General features: G+C 37.4%; 1 protein-coding gene, 1 long non-coding RNA gene and 1 other non-coding gene across 10 annotated transcripts in view; 1 reads left to right on the top strand and 2 right to left on the bottom strand.

Moving 5' to 3' along the window:
• Positions 1-24,788, top strand: part of CPEB3 (cytoplasmic polyadenylation element binding protein 3) — a 219,073-nt gene that overhangs the window by 23,596 nt on the left and 170,689 nt on the right. For 5 of the 8 annotated variants that reach the window (XM_037805178.1, XM_037805177.1, XM_037805176.1 and 2 more), the window contains exons 1-2: positions 8,587-8,695; positions 11,443-12,452. In XM_037805178.1, the coding sequence (XP_037661106.1) occupies positions 11,454-12,452 (999 nt within the window). In that variant the 5' untranslated portion in view covers positions 8,587-8,695; positions 11,443-11,453. Of the gene's footprint in view, positions 1-8,586; positions 8,696-11,123; positions 11,224-11,442; positions 12,453-24,788 lie in introns of those variants that run through there. The other 3 variants (XM_037805175.1, XM_037805173.1, XM_037805174.1) reach the window with 2 other exon arrangements.
• Positions 1,661-1,851, bottom strand: LOC119511054. Its single transcript, XR_005212138.1, has one exon. It is a non-coding gene; the product is annotated as a U2 spliceosomal RNA (small nuclear RNA).
• LOC119510812 lies at positions 8,311-12,466 on the bottom strand. Its single transcript, XR_005212030.1, has 3 exons — positions 12,386-12,466; positions 8,895-9,010; positions 8,311-8,627 (listed from the first exon to the last, which is right to left on the bottom strand). It is a non-coding gene; the product is annotated as an uncharacterized LOC119510812 (long non-coding RNA).

The raw sequence follows: 24,788 nt of genomic DNA, 5'->3' as shown, positions 1-24,788 counted from the left end.
TAAATGTGTGGAACAGATAGAAGTTTTTGTTAAGAGTTAGGGTTTGAGCTGGACTTGAAGACAGGTGAGATTTGGATAAGCAGAGTAAGGAGGGCATTCCATATGAGGTGAGTAACATCAGAAAGGTTCAGAACCATAAGGAGACTATGTAGACCAGTTTGCCTGGAGTGGAGAAGATAGAATAATGGCATCAGAGAACATAGGTTGGGATTAGATGGGGAAAGCCCTAAATACAAGAGTGAGTTTTTGAATCTTGTCCTGTGGATAATGATGAATGACATGATGAAGTATCATTCAGGCACTTGGAAAGATGAGTAGCTCTTGGGAAATGCTCAAAGCCACAGCTAAAACTTTGGATAGAAGTTGAAACTGTGGGAGCCAGCGATACCTCTAAGGCCAGCTTCTTGAGGGGTCCCTCTTGGTTCCAATTTAGTGAGGGCAACTGTTGAACAGCATTTAAAGTGAAATGCTGAAAATGACAGGAGATTTGAGGAAAAACTAAAAACATTAACTGGGTAGGGTTTCCTACTCTGTAGTTGTGCCGGTTTGAATGTATTATGTCCCCCAGAAAAAGCCATATTCTTTGATGTAGGCTTGTGGGGCAGACGTTTTGATGCTGATTAGATTTGCTTGGAGATGTGCCCCACCCAACTGTGAATGATAACTGATGAGATGTTCCCAGGGAGGCGTGGCTCCACCCATTCAGGGTGGGCCTTGATCAGTGGAGCCATATAAAACATGCTGACTCAAAGAGACTGGACGGAGTGCAGCTGGGAGTGATGTTTTGAAGAGAAGCAAGCTTGCTGGAGAGGAACGTCCTGGGAGAAAGCCGTTTTGAGGCCGGAGCTTTGGAGCAGATGCCAGCTGCCTTCCTAGCTAACAGAGATTTTCCGGAGGCCATTGGCCATCCTCCGGTGAGGGTACCCGATTGCTGAGGTGTTACCTTGCACGTTTTGTGGCCTTAAGACTGTAATTGTGTAGTGAAATAAACCCCCATTTTATAAAAGCCTATCCATCTCTGGTGTTTTGCATTCTGCAGCATTAGCAGACTAGGACAGTAGTCTTCTGAAAGAACATAATCTTTCAAATATATATGTATATAGATTTTATATACATATATATATATTTAATGACAATAACTTAAAATATAAAATGACAGTTACTATAGGGGGAGAAGAAATGACCCATTTAAAAAAGCTTAACTAGTATTTTTATACTGAACATTTTTATGTAGTTGAATCTGTTTTAGAGTTGGCATGAATTTCAGGGGTTATGCTAATAAAAACTTTAAAAACTTCTAAAAAAAAAAAGCTTAACTAGATCTTCTGAAATCATTCTGCAAATTTTGCAGTCTTCAGAGGGCTCTTGTGGCTAAGTTACCATGATGAGTGCAGGAAAATGAACAAGCTATAGTTTGTTAAAGGGAGGAGGTATGCTGTATTAAAAATGCTTTGTTTATGCACGAATGTTCTGTAAACCCACAACTTCTCTATTAAAGAAAACAAAAAAACAAATGCTCTGTAAAGGAGAGAACACTGTGGAGAGAGGGCCTCAAGCTGTCATTGGAGAAAATCTAAAACTTGGGAGGAGACCAATTTTAAAGTACAAATTTAGATCCTGGTATAAGTCTATACTTTTATTTTTATTATTATTATTTTTTTTTTGATGCACCATGTCTGGAAGTACTGCAATACCAGGTTGCTGCATGGAGTAGATGGAGCAAGCTCCTATTCCAACTCCTAGCTCCAAAAATCCATTTAATATATTGTCCTCGGATAGAGGATATATCAGAGACTAAACTGATAAGAGCAGATACTACACTTGATTGTAGCCAAAAGGCTGAGAAGTGATGTCTATACATTTTTGATTCATAAAACTTTTTATATAAAAATATCTGATCCACTGACCACTTTTTGGACCCAACATGAACACAAATAAATGAAACATATATGAATATTAATTTTTAAAATTAAATTACTTACATTTGAAGTCTGGAAACACCAGGAACATAACTGAAAGCTTTTCATTTTTATCTCTCTCTAATCAGATACACACACACATACACACTCATATATACGTCATAGCTTGAAAAGGATTCTCCTTGGCAAATAAACGTCTGCTGTAAGTATATAAATTTCTCTTCATTATTTTTTTATCACATGAAATTTTTAAATATAGTAGGATGCTGAAAGAGACTTAATCTTATCAGCATATCAAAAGAATAAAGGCTTTTTTCTACCTTATGAGAACAGAAGCTATATTATTATTTGTTCTGTACTCTATTCACAGTTTTCATATTAGAAGCACATTTCTGGAAGAAGTATAAGCTGCTGCAACCTTTCTTAAGCACTTTGTTAATATGTATCAAAAACAGTGTTCATGTCTTTCAATCAAGTAATTGCTTTTTAGAAATATGTCTGAAAGAAACAATTTGGAAAGTAGTGAAAACTTGGAAACAAATGTCTTGCAACAAGGTAAATTAATTATCCCAAAGCTTGTATCATTAACAATAGTGTTTTTGAAATATATTTAATGGCAAGAGAATTTCTCTTCATCCAGTGCTAACTTAAAGAAGTGCTTTCAGCTTCTGTAAATTGGAATAAAAGATACCTTTTTCTTTGATTTGGTCAAAAACTGATTCAGCATCTCTGTGTTTCTGGCCCAGTGCCTATGTTACAGAGATGAATATAGTTCCAACCTTTGAGCTGTTTGTTCTAGAAAAGATAGATGTGTAAACAAATAATTACACTAAAATGTGATGAATGCTGTAATAGAGATATGTGCATGTACAGAGATGTATAGAGGAGGGAATGGACAACTCTGCTCAAATGGCCAGGGACACTTCAAAGACATGACATTTGAGCTGGATTCTAATGGTTGAGTAGGAGTAGGCTTCTGAGAGGTAGAAAGGTATTTCAAACAGAGGGAATTACATGTGCAGAGGCAGTGACAGTAGAATAGCATGGTCCTTCTAGGAACCTATAGTAGTTTGATATACTGGTAAAGAGGAGTAGGAGAAGAGGTAAGTTTACATTTTATCCTCACGACAAGGGGACAGTCATTAAAGAGTTTTAGGAAGAGAGATAATGTAGTAAAACTATGTGATTACTCAGGCTTTAGTAGTATGGAGGCCACATTGAATGGGTATTAGATGAGAGGCCTAAGGAGATTACTGCCATAGTTCAGGTGCAGTATTATACTGGCTGTGAATGAAGAGGAAAGGAAGTCTAGCTGAAATTTAGGAGGCAGAATTAATTAGTCTTAGTGACTAATTGGACTTGTCCCTCAGTAAGGGAAAAGGGAAAGGGCAGAATTTTGTCCAGATTTCTAACTTGAGTGATAGATTGATAAAGGTGCCATTAAACAGGATAGGTAAATGAAAAATAAATGCAGAAGCAAATATGTGGGAGAAGAAGTTCTTGTGGGTTCCTCAGAAAAAGTTGTGGTATGGAGTGGTATGGAGCTTAGCAAAAAGATCTGATCTTGAACCCTAGAGAGTGGTGAAGTCTGTGAACAGATAACACTGCCCAGGGAGAGTGTGTAGAATTAGGAGAACTCTGGGGGAAGCTGTATTTAGGGGGCAGGAGACTGAGAAGGAACATGTAGAAATAAGTGAAGAGCTAGGAAAGCAGTGTCTTTAAAAAAATGGACTAGTGTATTAGTTTCCTACTGCTGTGTAACAAATTGCCATGAGCTTAATGGCTTAAAACAACACTGATTTATTAACTCATAGTTCTGTAGGTGAGAAGTCTGGTACAGCATGGCTAGGTTCTCTGCTCTGGTTACCATAGATGGAAATCAGGGTGTCAGCTGGACTGAGTTTTGTTTGGGGACACTTGGGGAAAATCTGCTTCTAAGCTCAGTGTTCTTGGCAGAATTCAGTTTCTTGTGGTTGTAGGACTGAGGTCCCCATTTTCCTTCTGGCTGGAAATCTCTGGGGGCCAAGGATGAAGGACAAATAAAATAGGAATTGAAGTGTCAGTTGGTCATTAGTGACCTCAGTAAGATCAGTAGCATGAACAATATTAATGGGGTATGGTAAGAGCAGAAGCCAGACTGTAGTCGATTGGGTAGTCAACTGAAAGATAGGAAGTGGAGTTCAGATTTAGAGGTTTCTTTCAAACAGGGAGACTTGGAATGATTAACTAATGGAATTAAGTCTCAAGGAAACTGGAAAGAACTGGGCTCTGTACCACAGATGAAGAGATTAACCTTTGATCTTTAGGGGGACTTATCTTCCTTAGAGATAGGAGGAAAGAAAGTCTGGGTGGGGATACAGATAAGTTTGTATGGCAGGTGGTTGGTGGTGGACAACTGGGAAATTGAGGATATTACTACCTAATAACCCCAGTTTCCTCCTAGAAATTGACCTACAAGGTCAATAGAGAGATGAATTTTTGGAATTGTTACTTTGTGTTACTAAGTTTTTGAATGAATGAATGAACCCAAGACTAATGGGCAGAGATGCAAGAAACAAAAAGAACCCCATGTGCTCTCAAGATTGCCCACCAAACCACATCTGGCTCATCTTTTGCTCCCTTTTCTCTTGTTCTGTTCTCAATTAGTCTGATCTAGAATTGCATAACAGGTTCTCATTCAGAGGATGTGGACTTCCATTTGTAAATTGCCTTGGGTTTTAATAATCTTTAAAGTTTACCAAATTTATTTGAGTTTTTCCCCCTTCAGGCTGTGAGTTTTTGGAAGTTAAGGGATTTTGGCTCTTTTCATCTTTGCATTTACAGTGCCTATAGCAAGGGCCTGGCTTATAGGGAGCCCCAGTTTATTTCTCTAGCTCCGATGACTCAGACTTAAGGCTCCCTTTCCAAATAGGCCAGGCTGTGCTTTTTTTTTTTTTTCCCCTCCTCATTACCCTACAGAAGATGAGAAGATAGTTAACCTTTACAAATACATGTATATGTTTTGGTAAATTCTATGGAAGTAAAACATGCATGCAGAAAGGACACAAATTATAAGTGTTTATTTGCTGAATTTTCAGCAAAGTGAATACACCTTTATAACAGTATTCAGTTCAATGAACAGTGTCACCAGTATCCCTGAAACTCCCTTTTATGTACCAATCATTTCCCTGCAAAAGTAACCACTATGCTGATTTCTAACATTGTAAGTTTTATTATAATTTTATAAAAATGGAGTCAAACAGTATGTACTCATTTGTGTCATGCTTCTTTCAGTATTTTATTCATGTAATTCATTTATGTTCTATAGATTTGGAATTTATTCATTATCTTTGTCCTACAATATTTCATTATATTAACATATCACAAATTTATTTATCAATTCTATTGTGGATGGATAGTTGGGTTGTTTCTAGATTTTGACTGTTATGAATAATGCTTCTTTGAATATTCTTGTACATGTCTTTTGGTGAAATATTTGCATTTCTGTTGGGTATATATCTAGATGTGGAATAGCTGGGTCATAAGATATTTGAATATGGTATTTAGCTTTAATAGACACTACTAGTTTTGTAATGTGGTTGTAAATTACACCAAATTATACTCCTACCAACAGTGTTTGAGAATGAGTTGTTTCACATCTTTACTAATTCTTGATATTGTTTGACTTTTCCAATTTTGGCCATTTATTTTTTATTTCCTTGATGATTAGTGAGGTAGAGCACTGTTTCATATGCTTTTTTGCCATTTGATATCTTTTGTTGAAATCTCTTGCTGATTTTAATTTTAGATATCTACCTTTTACTTATTGATTTGTGAAAGTACTTTATATATTGTGATTGCAAGTCTTATTAATATATAGTATAGTATTATGGTATTAAGAGACTGACTTTTCAACCTCTTAATTCTGTCTTTTGGTAAACATATGTTCTTAATTTAATTAGTTCAGTTTATTAAATTTTTCCTTTATGGTTATTGTTTTTGAAACTTGTTTAAGAAATTGTTGACTACCCCAAGGTCATGAAACTATTCTCTCCTATGCTTTCTTTTAAAGATTTTATGGTTTTACCTTTTACCTACCATCCATCTGAAATTGATTTTTGAGTATAGTGTGAGGTAAGGATGAAGATCTCTTTTTCGTCATATGGATATCCAGTTGACTCCAATACCCTTTATTGAAAAGACTATCTTTTCACCCATAGCAGTATTACCTTTTTCACTAATCAGACATGAATCTGTTTCTGGACTTTCTATTCTATTCTATTTGTCAGTTTGCTTATCCATGTTCCAATAGCCACACAGTCCAATTACTATAATTTTATAATAGGTCTTGATATCTGGTGGTGTAAGTCCTTTAATCCCTCCTCCCCCCAAAATCATCTTGGCCATTCTTAGCCCTTTACACCAATAAAATAGCAAAGTAATTGCTCTTCTAAATGGATAATAATTTAATACTTATCTAAAGCATGGCTGTTTCAGAAAATAAAAAACTATGCTTCATCTATTCATTCATTCATTTAGCAAGCATTTTTGGAGGTGACACCAACTACACAACACTGTGCTAATGATTTAATTAGGGAAGGGAGGAAAGAAAGATGTATTTAACCCCTGCACATCATACAGAGTTAATGCTGCAAACTCTATTTTTGCATAACCTTCATTCAAAAGGGATATACTCAAAAGGGTATATGGTTAAGCTCTGTGACCTGAAGACAAAGTTTGAGAAAGCACCCTCTCTTTCGGTTAACAAAATAAAACAGGATTTCAGTAGAGAAGAGCTATATAGTAATTGGGGGTCATCATGTAATTTGTTGTTTGCTTGGTACTTATTTATACATTGGCCTTTATATTTGAGTCATTTTCTTTTTAGATTTGAGTGCTCATTTTAGGAAAGAAAGGGTAAAGATTAGTTCAATTTCAAATACAATAAAATTCCACCAAATATGGGCAGTGCTAATTATTTAGTATCTTCTGTCAAGGGTCAGGGCCAAAGTTTATCTTTCTTCATTGCACCAATTATTAGTGGACTTGCACTTGGAATCGGGTGCATTAATAAATGCTCAAGTAAACCATGTTTAAGCACATCTGAATAACTTAAAACTTTGTTTTACCAATAAAATCTTAACATACTGATTTCAAATAATTAAAAAAATCTATTTCTTAAAGCAGTCTTAGTAAGGATTTTGTGAGGGAATTTAAAATTTTTGTTAATTTATTTTATTTAGTTTGAGTTTTTGAAAATGTGGTAGAAGTTTGGTAGGTCAGATTTAGGGATAAGATTAACTTTGACTTGATCCAAGTAGACTTTGGAATGCATATGGTGAGTATCGTATCTTAGTAGGAGTGAAGCTCTTGTTAGGAGGGTAGAGAGAGAGAGAAAAAATAGTAAGTATGAGCTAAGGTCACTGTAGGAATAAGTAAACATTAATTCATTTACACAGAGGTTTTGGCCGATTTACTCAAAACTTTTTTTCCCCTTTTAAACTGTCAGTTTGGTTTTTTTCCTTAGAAATAATTAGAAACAGACTACTAAATACTGTAAATTTGTGGCCACTGGAAAAACTTTTGTTCTAATTGGTGAAGAAGGGAAATAGAAAATTAAGACAATTATAAATGAAGCTTAAGATTTTCAGTTCTAAGTTCAATCAGCATAGTTATCATCTATACCTTGTGGATGAGAGGCATTGAAACAAATCACACAAGAAATAACATCTTCTGCCTCCCTGAGCAAATCTGTAGTTTAACTATTGTTCCCAGAAGCTATACATAATAACATTTGATGTTAATATACTATAAGGTTCCAGCTTTGGAGTCATGAGGTTAAGATAGGAAAAATATACACCCTCTCAAAAATATACTTTAATGGAAACTGTATCCACATTTTGTCTTAAAGAAAGAAGTCACTCTCCTACTGTTCTATATAGTGAACTGCTAAATATATCAACTTGTTATTTAATATTTTAGCAAATATTATTTTACTTCTTTCAAAAGAGTTGACTTTGATTGATCATTGTATGAATAATGTAAGGTAAACTTCCATTCTGACAATTAAAAATGAGGTGAGTTGATTCAGAACCTATCAGGTGGAATATTAAATGTGTCTCCATTGAAAATTCAAATACAAACAATCTTGGTGGTTAAGATTTCAAAAAATTGTGACAGAAACCTGTTTTTAACTGACCTCACATTTAATGTTAAAGTGTTTTTTCATTTTATGTTAAAACTGTTTCTTTTAAGTGTGGTCAGATTTTAGATATTTATTTTTCCCCAGTGGTCCCCCCTCTCCTTTGCTTGTCAGTCCCCACCCCTATCTCTTTCAGTCTCCTAGGCTTCTTATTGCTGGCTTCTCTGTCATTGCCATTCTAATACCATTTAAGGTAGCACTGCTGGGTTTATTTATTCTGAGTCTTACAATCCAGTTTTTTTTTAACCTCACTTCCCAAATCAACTTGACAAACCAGTTTATTTTCTCCCCTTTTCATTTCAACAACTCGTGATTTTGATTGGTTATGAGGATATAATGTAATCCGGGTACAACCTCTTCCCCTTGGAATCCGTATTAACGAAGCTTCCTCTTTTCCTGGCTGAACGTGGTGAAGTCAGGCAGAGTACCTTGTGAAGGACTTCAGCCCCCACAGTTCCCTGTGTGCGCATGCCCTCTCTGCTTACAGTTGTCAAAGTGCTTTTGCCCTGAGCGGTCACATTATCAGCCTGAAAGAAGAAAATAAATAGTGTACACTTTTTAATTTTATCGATCCTTAAAAACTGGACACTCAAAGGTAAACACTACTAAGATTTTGTTACTTGAGATTGGGTTGTTGCATGTAAAGGAAGAACCATTGTGTGTGGTGGGGGGAGGGGAAGGAGGTATCTATTTCTCAGACTTAGCTGTAAATAAGAAAAAAAAAAGCTTTACAGGCAGTTACTGAGAACCAGTGCATATTAACTTTGTAAATGTTATCTTAATCCACTGCTTACGTTTTGGTTAAAACGGCCTTATGTATTAAGGGTGGGTCTTGACCTTGACAGAGTGAATTTATGCAGAAAGTGAGATTTATATCCTAAAGGAGTGTTGAGAAGAGAAATGGGTGTTCCTGGAATGATAAAAACATTTGGTTAAACAAATATATTAGTATTAATTACAGTCACTATAAAATATTCTGATCCAGCTTACTTTTTTTTTTTTGGCTTTTTTGTTATAGTACAGCATTAGTTTTTTCACCTAGAGCATTAACAAAAAGCATTGATACAAGCAACTAGAAAGCTGGATGATATTAAAATTATAATGAAATGCATAGTTCAGCCATGATGATATTGCTATTGTAAAGACAATTCTAGCCCACTGGAAGTAACTCAAGTCCTAGATTGTAATGGTGTCCTGCAGCACTGCTTAAACCAAGTATGAAATGTCTTTCTGTGACCATCACCTTGGCAGCAATAGAACTTTGTGTTGTGTGAATCCAAGCTATGCTTGCCTCTTTGTGTCATATTTTACAATACTGATCAAAGCCATTGTTTTAGGCCAAGGGAACTGGAGAAATAAATGCAATCCTAGATAGGTTTTGTTGGTAGTAGCTGGTAATTTGTGATATGTATCATACTGGGTTGGGTTTTTTTTTCTCTCTTTTTTTTTTTCTTTTGCATAGGGAGGGAAGGCAAGGGAGTGAGGACTGCAAAGGAGAGTAAGGTGGCTATAAAGCATTTCCTTAAGCCTACTAATTTGTGTGTGTGTGCATGTCTGTGTGTATGAAACTTTAAAATGAAATCTCAACCATTTTAAAGCCAGCCTTTAATAAAATAGAACTACTTTTAATCCTAATTTTTGGCCTGGCATCTTTTCCTTAATAGTTAAGAGAAGTAGCATCTCCATTTTCTAATATTTATTTTACAACAGCCTGAATGCCCTTTCACAGGTGTCCTGAGAACGATCTTCTTCAAGTATCTGAGTTAATTAAGAACCGTATTATGTATATTAATAACTTTGTTACAGTTATACTGAATCATCATCTAAAAATAATTATGTTTGGTCATATGCTGCTTTAACATTTCAAAATATTTTTTTTCAGGGTCTCAACAGTATAATATTCATATATTTAAAGCAATGTTCTAAGGGACAAGCTAACTCAGTGAAAATTAGGCTTATGAAAATCTCCTGGTTATGAGGGATTACTATTTCCATCCTTCAATAAGAAAACAGGCTGTATGGCAGTGGTGAATATAGCCTTTCTATGTGAAATGGAGAATACCATACACTCCTTATATGGATAAATGAAGCAGTGTTGGCAATGCACTATAATTACAATGTATGAGAACTTGGGGCTTTGTACTACGCTATTTTTAACACTTTTGCTAGCAAATGGTAGTTCAGAGTCTTCAAATCCTAATTTTTTGCTGCAGTACTAGTGATAAAAGAGTGTATCTAAATTTGCCAGTGTTGTGACCAAGGCAGTGGCAGGAAGATTCAAAAATGAAATTCTGGCACCACCAGAATTATCATCTTGCTTTGTCTACTTAAATCTCAGAAGGATTTTTTTAAAGACCCCCTTCCCCCCAATCTCACATTCATATTCTTCCTCCCCCTCTCTCTCTCCCTAAAATCCAACCAGAAGCATTTCCCCACTTTGCAGAGAAAATTCTCAGGCTCCTGAAGCACTGAGATGCCAAGAAATCTCTTGTGCGGCAGAATTGGAGGCAAGAAAATTGGAGAATAAGCAGAAAAACTGTAATTTTTAGAGTACGGACGCAAGCATGTTCAGATGTTTCAGCAGGTTTTTTGTTTTTGTTTTTGTTTTTTACCTCTTTAAAAACGGTGTTTTTTTGTGTTTTTTTGTGTTTTTTTTTTTTTTTTTTTTTTTGTCTCCCAACAAAATGGAGTAGCTGCAGCTACTGGGAGACCAGAGAATGATTGTGCAGCTGAATCCTCCTCCTAACAAATGCCAAGAATTTTCCCCCTCGTGGTTCGCTGCAGCTAAATGAAACAATTATCAACGCAGGAAGGCAGTTTGCTAATCAAGAGGGATAAGTCTACTGTTTCTTTAAAGTGCTCGAGCCAGGGAAGGGGAAAGAAAGGGTCCTGCGCGGTGTCTTTTTAACCTTGCTGAAGGACGCAGCAGTATTTATTGACGTATGCAAATAACCGGGGGAGGGTGGTGCTTGGGAAAAAACAGGAACCAGAATCAGTTTCTCATTGCAGGGTGAATGCTCTGAGTTCCGGTGAAGGGAAAAGAGACGTGGCGAAATTGCTCTCTTTCTGTCTTATAAGCACATCTCTCACAAATACAGAAAAGGAACCGAGACATCAGAAAGGGTGAAGATGCTATCAGTATTTTTAGAAACCTAGATGGAGCACCACCACTACCTCACCCCAGCCTGACCAGTTTTTCTAAATGGGGGATTATGGATTTGCATTGCAATTGGCTAGTAGCAGTGACACTAGGTTTTCGCAAGTAAAACACCCGCCCGCTTCAGCGAGGGGCACTGATGATCACATTGACAATAACGCGTTTCTTCTTTTTTCCTCTTTCAGCTGCGCAAACCATGCAGGATGATTTACTGATGGACAAAAGCAAAACCCAGCCCCAGCCCCAGCAGCAGCGGCAGCAGCAGCAGCAGCCCCAGCCCCAGCCCGAGCCCAGTGCAGCGGAAGCCCCGTCCACGCCCCTCTCCTCAGAGACCCCCAAGCCGGAGGACAGTAGTGCAGTGCCTGCGCTCAGCTCCAACGTGGCCCCGCCGGCCCCCAACGGCCAGGACAAGATGCAGATGGAATCGCCGCTCCTGCCGGGCTTGAGTTTCCACCAGCCCCCTCAGCAGCCACCGCCGCCGCCACCGCAGGAGCCCGCGGCGCCGGGCGCATCGCTCTCGCCGTCCTTCGGCAGTACTTGGTCTACGGGCACTACGAATGCCGTGGAGGACAGCTTCTTCCAGGGGATCACCCCAGTCAACGGGACCATGCTCTTCCAGAACTTCCCACACCATGTCAACCCAGTCTTCGGAGGCACCTTCTCTCCGCAGATCGGTCTGGCGCAGACCCAGCACCATCAGCAGCCGCCACCCGCGCCACAGCCAGCGCAACCCGCGCAGCCCCCGCAGCCCCAGCCCGCGCAGCAGCGCCGGTCACCCGCCAGCCCCAGCCAGGCGCCCTACGCGCAGAGAAGCACCGCTGCGTACGGCCACCAGCCCATCATGACCAGCAAGCCGTCATCGTCCTCCGCCGTCGCAGCCGCGGCAGCCGCTGCGGTCGCCTCATCCGCCTCCTCCGGCTGGAACACGCACCAGAGCATGAACGCTGCCTGGAGCGCTTCATCCAACCCCTGGGGTGGCCTGCAAGCCGGCCGAGACCCTCGCAGGGCAGTAGGCGTGGGCGTGGGCGTCGGGGTGCCTTCGCCGCTCAACCCCATCTCGCCGCTCAAAAAGCCCTTTTCCAGCAATGTGATCGCGCCGCCCAAGTTTCCCCGCGCGGCCCCGCTCACCTCCAAGTCCTGGATGGAGGATAACGCTTTCCGGACCGATAATGGTAACAATTTGTTGCCATTTCAGGTAATGCTCCGGTGCACCTGCACACCGCTTTCTTCTGCCTCTCTCCCTTTGTCCTTCTTTTCTGCCTTATAATCACTGGTTAATGTTCTTAAAAAAAAAAAAAAGAAAGAAAAGGCAGCGATGCCTAGCATCCTCCTACCTCCCATCCCTCTTCCGAAATCGCCAGTTCACTGGGGCTGTTCCACTCCTGCGGGAACGGGGGTGGGGAGCATTGTGACTGCTCAAAGAATTGTATTAATGTGCCCTGGTGGGATAGAAAAAGGCCTTTTTCTTTTATTTTCTCCTTCACCGCTCAGGTGTCTCTTATTTTGACCTTCTTTGACAAGTAAAGCTGCAAGTGTATGGCACGGTGCCGGCATAGTCCCAGGATGAGTAGGCTGAGATTAAGTAGCTACACATTTCAGGTTATGCAATCCCGGATTCAGGGTACCGTATGGAAGTTGTCCATTCCCAAACTGCCCTGGCCGTACTATTAAAGAGGTTAACAGACCTTGAGTGGTGCCATTTCAGACAGTTGTATATCCTCAGTTAAACTAATGTGAACACGTGTTTATGTCCCAATAAGGTTCTGAAATCATTAATATCAACCAGAATATGGCCCCTTCCAGGAAAATTATGAAAGTGAGATTCCAGTAAACATCGGAATTCTGTAATGGGTGCAAATTCTAGGGAGGTAACCTTTCTATGTTACCTAGAAGACGACTTAGAAGTTGTTTGTTTTTTTGCAGAGGAAGGAGACAATAGGACGCGACCTTCAGAGCCATATTGCAATGGAGTCTATTTGCTAGATAGCACTGAAATATTTAAAGCTGCAGTGTCCTTCACCAGTTGGGTTATTTAAGAAGACCATGCAGATCAATTACACCATTTGAAACTGGGCAAAGTAAAAGTCTTGCAACTTTAATGAAAACTGAGTCTTATGTCTTGGTGTTAATTGCCAGTGAAAAACCCAGGAAGTGCCCTAGACGAAAAGGTTGAATGCAGAGTATCTTTATTTCTGTTCTTGCTTTCTGAACCAGCCCACAGTGGTTGGTGGTGTCCTGGACACTATGGGTTGAAAAGGGCTGGTGAAGGTGAGTGTTTATTGGGGACTTTTGCTCTCAACCAAACACTTATTCTTCATTTACAAACTGACTTGTCTATAAGCTTCTAGGGTCAGTTAAAAAAGAAAGGGGAAAAGGAAGAAGAGGGGATGTAGGGAAGGCTTTGGACAAGATCCAGTTTGAGTGGTCAAGGAAATGAAAGAAAAATCCTTTGAGCAGTGCTGAAAGATGGGTGAATTTACAGTTTGAGAGAAGTAGTTTATAAAGCGTTAGGTGCAATTGGAGCCTTCTTTTTGTTGCTCTTTTCATTTCAGATGTTTGGGGTAGCTTTGGTCCATAAAGGAGGAGATGAGGTTATTGAGAAACACATGACTCTCTAGGCTAGAGCAAGTGTTTTTAACCATTACAGTTCAAAGGTTCTATGAAACCCCCAAATTGTGTGTAAGTTTTTAATGGGAGAAGATCTATAACTTCACCAAATTTTCACAGGGGTCCTTCAAGCATGGAAGATTTTTTTAACTTTTTATTTTGAAATAATTTCAAACTTTCAGGAAAGTTGCAAATATAATACAAAAATAATGTAGAACACTCCGATATAACCCCTACCCAGATATCCAGATTTACCAACATTTAACATTTTGCCACATTTGTCATATCATTCTATCCCAATCTCTCTGTCTGCTTATCTAATTTATAAGGCTTTGAAAGTTGGTTCCTTTACCATTGAATACATCTATGTATATTTCCTAAGAACAAGGATATTCACTTACATAACCATATTAAGTACAATTATCAAGTTTGAGAAATTTAATACTGCTGTAAAACATGTAGTCTATATTCCATATTTTTCAGTTGTCCCAATAATGTCCTTTTGGCTATTTTCTTCTCCATTATTAGATCTAGTCCAGGGTCATATATTCAATTTAATTATATTGTCTCTGTAGTCTGTCTCTTAAAAAAATTTTTTTTAATTAATTTTTTAATTGTGGTAACAAAAACATAAAATTTCAGACATAGAAAATTTTAATATTAAGATGCATTTCTTCCCATCATTCTAAGATTTGTATATTTTAATAGAATTAAGAGAAGATACAGGTTGGGATTAATTTGATAGACAGAGAAAAGAAGGAATCCGCTTTCTGAATTTCTCTGTGTGCTTATTTTTGGAGCAGGTAGTGGCAGGAGGCCCCTTTATTTTCTAAGAGTCCCTCTTTTTATTTTGATTCTTCTAGAGGATAACCTAAAATCTGATAGGGAGATTTGGGAGTTGGAGGCTGAAGGTGTAGACAGATCGTTCTCTTTTCTAGGAGTTGAATCTGAATACAACTAGCTGTTGATTAATTATCTCCTGAAATGGGGGCTGGAGAGACATTAAATCCACAAAATTTCCCCATTCTGATATTCATAGTTATGTGGGGATTGCTAATTGTTTTTTTAGCAAACCATTTACCAGAGATGCTAATGAGAGTCAAAACGGGCTCGACTGAGTCTGGTCTCCTGTGTTTTCTTACCTGGTGGTGCTGTTGAGTAGGCAGAATGGCCAAAAGATTCGTAGGAGCGGAGTCTTGATTTAAAACTTAGAATTATGTGATGGCTTCAGGACAAATTACTGTACTTTACTTCCAATTTTTCTTACTTAAAATGGAGCTTCAGTGTTTTAAAGCAATGTTAAAACCAAAGAAAGAATAATATGGTTTGCGCTTTGGCTTGGACAATTATCAGAGTTGGTTTAATTTGATATCTGTATCAAATATATTTAAAAACAAAAAAAAACAAAACACCTTCAGTCTTGTGTGCAGAATTTTGCATGTTTGTGCATTTTTAAATAATCCTTTCTCTAAAAAAAAGGGGGAGAAAATATCTTTAGTCCTAATAGCTTTTCCTTTTCTTAGTTATGTTTATTTTGGCAAATGTGATCTTTTCCTTTAAATTGAAGCATTTATTTCACAGAATTCCAAATTTATTTTCTATTTCACAGACCCTTTGAGCAAAAAGGGGCTTTCAACAGTGATCTGCTTGTTTTAGTTTCCTCGGCTGCTCAAGCAAATACTATGCAATGGGTTGGTTTAATGGTGAGAATATATTAACTCATGGTTTTGCTTTCTTCTAGCAGACTGGGTCTTCTGGGGCTGGCTGCTGGTGATCCTTGGTCCTGGCTCCTCTATCACATGGCCTCTCCCTTCTCTTCCAAGTTCTGTTGACCTTCAAATTTGCTTCCCCCTGGATTTCTCTATCTGTCTGAATTTCATTCCACTTATAAAGGACTCCAGTAATAGGATTAAGACCCATCCTGATTGAGGTGGGCCACACCATAACAGAAGTAATCTCATCAAAAAGTCCTAATTACAATGGATTCACATCCACAGAACGGATTAAGTTTAAGCACTTGTTTTTCTGGGGTACATACAGCTCCAAACCACCACACTACTTTTATATATATATATTTTTTAATATTAAAAAAAAAAAATCCATGCCCCTCCTGCAATAATTCTTTACTTTCTTTTGCCAATAACCTACCAGCATAGTGGGTTTTTTGGAGCTATACTTCTGTGGTTTATATTGCAAAAGCAATAGCTGTATTTGAATGTGGTTTTCAAACTACACATGCTTCCTTTCCTCCCTGTAGTAAGGTTGATTGGTTTCCTGGTTGGTGTGGCTGCTGCTTTAGGAATTATTTATATCTAAAAGCCACTTCATTTCTATAACTAAGGAAAGGTGGAAAAGTCTGGAAAGGTGTCCTTAGTTTCCCTCTAGTACTAATGCTGTCAATTCATTTTAACTCAGGTTCTCTTTGGACTCCATTCAAAGGAACTTAGTGATGGAACTTTCTACTGAGGTTCTCTATCAGGCTAATGCCTCCTTGTGTACCTCCCACCAACAGAGCTCAGAAACAATGAGGCACTCTACAAGGGGAATTATACATATGCATCATCCTATATTTGTGTAAGACAGGGAAGCCTAGGTATGTAAAAGTACTAGAGCAGAGATGTTTCCTATATGTTGTAAGTTGGGGCTTAAATAGCATGGTTGTCCAGAGAAGTATTCAGAAGTTACCTTTGAGAACATCTAATTCCAGACCATTATTCTCCTTTTACAGAGAAGGAAATCAAAGTCCTAAAACCTGAAGTGATTTACCGAAGTTCAGGTGGGTAGTTTCTGTCAGTAGCAGGCTTTAGAGGCAGATTGCCTGGGTTCAAATCCCAACTCTACCAGTTACTGGCTTGGTAGTCTTGAGCTTATCCTCAGTTTCTTCATCTGTAAAATGAGAATAATAATTGTTCCCTGCCTTATGCAAGTTCAAATGAGAAATTGCATATAAAGTGCTTAGCACAGTGCTGGCCCATAGTAAAACACTCCATTAATGTTGGGTTTTGATTACTGTTAACGTACTGGTGACTAGAGGCTCTGCATGATCTTATCATAGTATGGGTAACCAATTTTTCATACAGTTCAATCTAAATAATCCCAAACTTCTATTTAATGTCATTCACTCATTTTTCTATCTGAAGTTACCTTCAGGATTATGCAGAGCCTCTTGTCACCATGATAACATAGTAATTGAGCATTTACTATGCACCCAGGCCTTGTGCTAAGCACTTTACACATAGTTTCTCATTGGATCTTTGAGGCCTTTTTGAAACTGTTATCTTCTTTATACTGACTAGGAAATTGAGGATCAGAGCACTTACATTGTTCCAGATCACAGTGGCAGAGTTGGGATTTGAACCCAGGCAATTTGCCTCCCAAGCTGGAGGCTCCTACCCCCTTGGTTATTGTACATCAAGGACATCAGTTAATAGTGCAGTGTAGATGCGTGATTACTGGAATGAATCTATATTTGACCTTATGATATACTCTGGAAATTTATTTTTAATACATTTTCTGTTTGTTGAAATGGGGGAAAAATACAGTGACCACAAATATATCACCATTAGATTCAACAGCTGTGTCCGTATTTTACCCTATTTACTTAATGTATGTATTATATTTTTTGAAAAAAATATTTTCAAATTATTTCCTTCTTTCTGTATGTCTGCATTTCTGTCTTTAACCTCCCCTCTTCCACCACCCCCACCTTGCAGTGAGTTGATACAAACGTACACACTCAGAAATGTAATGTTTTTAGATATCCTCTGACAAAGACACAATTTTTCTACTTAAATAGCTTTCTCCTTTGGTTGGCCTCATTTCCTGTCTTTCAAGGGCTGCCTAAGGCATAATGCTTGTCTAGTTGGAACTGATTGTCATTGCTCAAGTAATTTTTGTGGTGTTATGATCTGCAGATGTCAAAATATTATGCTTTCTTTACTGCAGTATGAAAAGTTTGATTAAGCATGTAGATTTTATTGAGAAAAGAGAATTAGTTGGAGGGGAGCATATGGTAGTGGACAGCCCATGAAGCTTGGGATGAGGAAGACACTGGTCAAAGCCACAGCTCTGTCATCGGTGACCAGAGTCAAATCACTTATCCAGTGATTCTCGTTTTCAGTCTCCAAAATGGAGAGAGCCTATCTCCTGGGTTTGCTTTGTGAGAGAATGGGTACAAAGTGTTTTGAACATTAGATGGTGTTATAGGAATACTGTTTGTCTCTTACATGCCTGTCTAATAACTGTAATTGTAGTTAAAGCAAGAAGAAAATTAATAAGGAAGGGTGATTTTTTTTTTAACTTGACCTGTCTATAGTTTATAACTCTCAGATCAAACCAATTACGTTTGAATGATTAAGGCCCTCTCATGAGGCTATCTCTCTTTCCTTTAAGCTTATTGGTATGATTAGAGGCCTTTTGTGATTTTTGTTAATTTTTTGTAAATGTCAAACTATGAGGATTAAGAACAGAATTTTATTGTGTTCTTTAGTATCTTTTTAATAGAGGGAATAGTTTTTGTTGATATTCAGTAGTCCAGAATTAAACACTAGTTGATGACATCTGGAAATGGAGTGGGGCTGGACAGATGTGAGATTGGGTAAGTAACTGCGTAGCCTAGAAAGCTAGACATGGTGCTATGAGGGCCTAGGGAGTATAGATTTATGTAACAAGAATAGTATAGAATTGTGGCTACCAATTTCTGCTTAAAGCTGGCTTACCAATGCAGGTGTAAGAGTTTTCCTTGTGTTATGAATATTTTGATTGGTGTCGGGAGAAATTCTTAATCTCTTAATTTTCCACTGCTACAAGTGTTAATTTTGGTAGTTCTGGGTCTATCAAGGCTCTAATCTGAAACTCTTTACCACAACTTCTCTGAAGGCCATATCTGATTCTGTTGGGGCCAATGTGGTTGTCAGATAGAATTCAGGTTGGAGCCGTGTGTTTGTACCTTGAGGGTTGTGGGAATGTAGCTACAGCTTCAAGGATGCTTTCGTGGGACAGTTGCTGTACTTGGTAGTAGTGGGCAGCCTCACAAGGAATTTTCTACAGCTGTTCTTTATACCATGTGGGTGACTTATTTATGGGGGTTCAAATGTCCCATTTCACCCATTATACTTCAATTCTGCTATATTTAGTTTTCACATCCTGAAATGTTCTTTGCAGGTGCTGGGCATATAAACTTTTTAATGTGAAACTAATGTTTGCATTTTTTCTTAACTTGAAATAGAAAAGTACTAGTGAATTAAAATAATACACTGAATTAGCATGTTGGAATAAAGTCTACTTTTCTCTTCCCAGAAACACTATGATATGATTCTCAAAAACAATAAATATTAGGATATAAATCCTTGTTGTAGGCCTCAGAGAAAGAAACAGATGGGTACCAAGTAGCCTTTACATTATTTCAAGTGATCATAGAATTAAAGCACATGAAGGGAAGGAAACCTGTGCTGAGTTTCTATGCTTAAGACTGTTGTGAGGCCAAATAGCTTCATTCCTCAAGCATTCAAACTTATTTCAAGGTCAACATTAAGTACAGGAGGAAAAAAGCAACTCCCTATCTTCAGTAACTCACTGCAACTAATTAAATAATCATATGCTACCAAATGAACCAGTGCCTAGAAGTTCCTGACACTTAGTAGTTGCTCGTTAATTAACTGAATGAACATTTAAATGCACATTACTATAGTTTTGTCCTTTATCTGTACAATACAATATATTTAACATCTTTCTCCATTCCAGAATTTCTTTACAGGGTGTCTGTAGAATATGAAAACATAGGTGAATGTACTTAATGTCATAAAGAACCTTGTGAGTTTGTAATAATACAAAATATTATTTGTGTGTCCAGACTTGGTGGACATCCTATGTCCATCTTATGACTCTGTTTGCAGGTTTGGTATACCAAGAAGTAAGCAGGGCGCTTGTTTTGATATAAAAGGTTTTTGACAGCCAGTAGATGGCTACTAGCTTACATCCTATGAGTTAATTTTTTTTTTTTTTTTTTTTTTACCTCTTCGTCATTGATCATCTTATTCTGTTGGAGTTAATTTACTTTGTCATGGTGATCAGTTTTCTTGACTTTCCAGTCAAGTTATTAATATTAGAACTGATAAGAATGAGGGTCAAGATAATTGATAATAGCACTTAGATATAAGAGCAGGGTATAGTAGGCCCATTAAGTCAGTCATTCATGCCAGGTATGTGAGCTTGGATAGTGGAGATGTAAAGGCCAAAAGATTTTCTTTCTAAAGATGTGGTAGGGTTTTAGGGATTGGGATACTTCAGAGGAAACATTTTAGTGATCTGACAATCTAATCCCCTACTCAAATTCCAGGAGTCCTAGTTCTTAGGTTTCTTGTCATTTAGATAAACAGTAATAAAAAGGTACAAGAGGTTAATGTGCCTAGAAGTGCCTCTCTTTTGTGATCTGACATGGAAAATTTTCTCTCCTCTTTTGGACCAGGGAAATATAACCTAGATATTCAGGGGATTAAAAGTAATGAAGACTAGTGAAATTTATGAGATAATGGGGAAAGACAGAGAGAGAATATTTGGGTCATTTATTATAAATATGATTATATGTATTTGCATTGATTTCATGGGTAGACTATTCAGCTCTTTGCATATCATTATTTAAAGCACTTATAACTGATAACAGAATCCCAAGGTCAGATAAATAGTTTAGAAGGATAAGCATAGGTAGTATTTTTGTTAACCCCATAACTGTTACAGAATTCCCCAAAGTATGAAATTTACATTGTTAAATTTCTTCCGGTGTCCTTGCTTGCAGTCATTATCCATGTTCTCCAGCTTTTGGGTTTTATATTATTTTTGATGTCTTTCTCCAAACAAATGCAGCTAACAAATACAGCAGACCCTGAATGTCAAGCACTGGCCTCAGCCTTTTCACATAAATTACCTTATTTAATTCTTGCACATCCTTGTGAATTAGAGATTATTATTCTAATTGAGACCCAGAAAATGCTGATAAGTAAGGAGACAGATCAGGACTGGAAACTCAGATCTTTTGACTTCATGCCCAGTTCTTCTATTCCACTATACCTGCTTGCCTCCTATTCATGTCCCTCATCGTTTTTCAATATGCCTCTGATGTTGGACTGTTTCCCCAGGTCTTTCCTGATTCCCCTCATCCCACATTGTCTTTATAGAATGTGTCACTATCTAAAATGAGCTGGTTTATTATTATTTTTTTTAATGCAAGTTTATTGAGATATATTCACACCATACAATCCATCCTTACTGGTTTATTTTATGTTTTGTTTCTCCACACTAAAATGTAGGACCTTTTCACTGCAGTGTTACTAGGGGCTGTGACAGTGCCTGGGATATTTTAGGCACATGGTAAATATTTATTGATGTGTTAATGATTTACCTTAACGAATGATTGATTAAGCATTTATTGGTTATTTGCTGTAGAGTATTAGAGTGTAAGAGTATTTAATTTCATAAACTTTTAACTGGCCTCTATCAGGGATCAGGCACTAGGGTTTAAGCTGAATCATATCTTGGCCTCAAAGAGTTTCCTGACAAATACATATTAAAATATGGGGTTATAAAGTCTATAACAGAGTGTGATGCTCACAACAAAGAGAGTGTATACTTGAATCAGAGGAAGAAATGGTTAAATTTGTGTATATATGGTTGGGAAGGCTCCAGGAAGTTCTACATTGTTTAAAATATTTTCAAAGTTTTTCTGATTTTGAAAGCAACACATATTCACTATTGAAAACTTAAGGAGAAAAAAAGTGCAAAAGCATAAGAAAGGGAAAAGAAAAACAAACCCAAAACATTTTCCCATAATTCTATTACCTAGAGATAAGCACTCTATACTATTTTATAAGTATGTATAATGTATTTAACATAGTCGAGATCATTCTGTAGTTAGTTTTATAGCCTTATTATTTTTTTTTTTTTAGCATTTCATACTATTAAACTAGTAAATATTTTTGATGATTGTATACTGTTCTGTCTTAGGAATCCATCAAAGAAATCCTTAATTTACCAAATTGTTTCCCTATGTGGATGGTTTAGGTTGTTTTCAGTTTTTTACCATTAAGTACAATGCTGTAATGATATTTTTAGGCACTTAAAAGTTTTATTTAGAGCTGAATGGATACAATTCCATAAGCAGACTAGGCAGTGGGGTGGGAGTTGCAGCAAAGAAGGCTTTTTTAGATAAAGGAACTAGCAAATGCGCAGGTAAGAAGCAACATGGTGTCCTGAGAGAGCAAAAGGTCAGGTACGGGTGAGGTAGGTGAGAGATGAGATTGATAAGAGAGCCAGATCACAAAGGGTATTGTAGGTACTCCATGCCTTCCACTTTATTGAGTAGGGATTTTGAAGGATTGTTAAGCAGAGACAGCCTTTGTAAGGCTTTTAAAATTAGTGAATTGTTCACATTTTTTGTTTCATAAAGATTACTCTAGGAGTTAGGCTGTCAGGAACCACATGCGGACAGTCAACATGTGAGGACCTAAAGTGACAAAGAAGAGGAGACAGAAGAAAAATAATTAGGAGGCAGATTGGAAGGACTCAGTTACTGCTTAGATGTGGGGAAGGAATTAGACGTAGGAGTCTAGAATGACTCCCAGGTTTTTCATTTAGGCAGCTAAGGGAAAGAAAATGATCTAGAGGTAAAAATGCTTAATAGTGGCAGGTTAGAATTTTCGTGACTCATAAGCCAGGTGGGTTAGAGTGGAGGAAACTCAGAAGGGAAAGCTATGTGTCAGGAATATTTGATTATGTGGTTTGACATCTCTTAAATCCCATGCTTTGTGTGATTCTTAATGCGTGGGAAGGAAAAACTTATTAGGACAGATTACTTCTTGGACTACTTATTAGAACACTAAATCTGAGAGAAGAAATAACTCTTAAGTCAAGAGTGTTTTCTGATTCTAGGCTGATTTTTTTTTTTTTTAACTCTGAGAATTGGAGTATGTATTAGGTGATTAGTCATCTTGTTTGTGTGTAGCAGCCTGGCATTGCAAAGAACTATAAAGAATTGCTATGGGAGGATTACAGACAAGAAAAGAAATAAAACTTGTCATCCTTTATTATTTAAGTGAATAAATTCACTGAGAGGTCAGTGGATGTTATTAGCCAGTCTGAATTATCATTAATAAGGTCTTAGCAAAGTTGAGATTAGACCTTATGGAATTTAATTCTGCTGCATTAATTCAGGCTTAGTTTTTTATGAGTATAAACATGATAAAATGTTTTGAAGCTTGGGATCCATATAGCCATAGGAAGATGGACTTTCTGGGGGCAGAGGATGGGGTGGGGTAGAGTAATGAGAGCTACCAAAATTATATGTTGAATGTTCATTTGTATTTCTAGGGAGAGGGGCAAGACTGCAGTGATTGTTAAATATCCAAAGGGATCCATAACTCAAAAATGGTTAAGAATCATAGATGTAGAATAAAAGTACTGCTGCATGGTGCCTAATAAGCCTTTAAGAGGTTTTTTTAAACATAGGCATCTCATAAAATTTCTCTTTCTTGCTCTTCATAGCCAAGAGAACTCCTGCCTAAAATTAATTTGAGAACTTTTTTTAAAAAAATGGGTCTGGACTCCTTTTTTACCTAGCTTTTTCTAAAGCCTTCAAATTATTTTTTATCAAACAAATAATTTCTTGGTACCATTTCAGTTGTTTACATATATTTAATTACATCACATAATTACAATAATACATTGCATTATTTAAAAAGTTTGGGACAAACCCCATCATTTCTAGTAAGCTTGTAGCTTATCTGATGGGACAGAAGTTTTGTGGTCTTATTGGTCACTGGTGTTGAGTTTGCTGTGGACATTTTTGATGGGGAAGGTGGAACTCACAAGCTAATTTGGAAAGTCAGTTAAGACAAGATTGGTTAAAAGAGCTTCAACTATAGTAGATGCTTATGTATTTGAATAAATAAATGGAAGAAAGTTTTGATTCAAGGGAAGATGTTTCATTTCTGGTATTAAGAGATACAGTGTAGAAATATTGACTTTCAGGAATTGCTGATAAATAAATGACTTTCTTTCTAGTAGAACATCTCTATTCCCCATTCATTTTGTTGGTGGTATGATCTTAGAAGGCTTGTACCTACTATTGTAACAAAATGGAAGGAATAGGCAATAGGGCTTGTGGAGGGGATAGGAATTGGGATAGCAACCACAGACCTGCAACCCACAGAGAGAAGTGCACTGACCTTGAGGTTTACACATAGAAACAATGTTGGTTAGGTGATCTAGCTTTTATTGCTTGACTTTGTACTCAATTAACTGTTACTTATGGACTAGTGTGGAAACCTAACCATCATCTGTTACTTTGTTTTGGTTGGTAAAAAGCCAGTTTAACAAAAGAGCAATTGGTTATACAATTTGCTTAAGATGGAATTCAATTTGTTCAAGATGTATGACATTAAGACCTGGTGAAAACAGTTGAATGGACTTTTGTCTGTTCTGAACTTTTTTCTACCTCATGTTCTGCGTATACACAAATTAAAACAGAAAGACCTTGAGTTTTGTCGTTTGTTTGTCTGGGGGTTGTTTTTAATATAACAGTTTAAGATGAAGTTTCTAGTAGGTCCCCTGTTGCTGTTGCTATAGGGCTCATTAAAAGGGGAAAAAAAATATCTGGGGGAAAAAGGTTTTATGATTTAAATTCATGTAATGACATTATCAAAATAGTTGAATCTAGTTAAAATAGTTGGCCATTAAGATGCAAAAACACAATCTAAGTAATTTGAATCATTTTACAATGCTGACAAAACTGATTTTATTTTACAGCATTTGTCAAATTAAATTTTTTGTTGATTTTTAAGCAGAGTAAAGGCAAACTGCTAATGCTTCAGGCTGTCACAGATTTTTGGTGAATGGAAAAGTTTACTTTTTACTTTCAAAATCATTGCACATT

Source organism: Choloepus didactylus, chromosome 15 (assembly GCF_015220235.1).
Source record: "Choloepus didactylus isolate mChoDid1 chromosome 15, mChoDid1.pri, whole genome shotgun sequence".
Taxonomy (NCBI): Eukaryota; Metazoa; Chordata; class Mammalia; order Pilosa; family Megalonychidae; genus Choloepus; species Choloepus didactylus.
The sequence above is the reverse complement of the archived record's forward strand: the minus strand, read 5'-3'. Positions and strand labels throughout refer to the sequence as shown.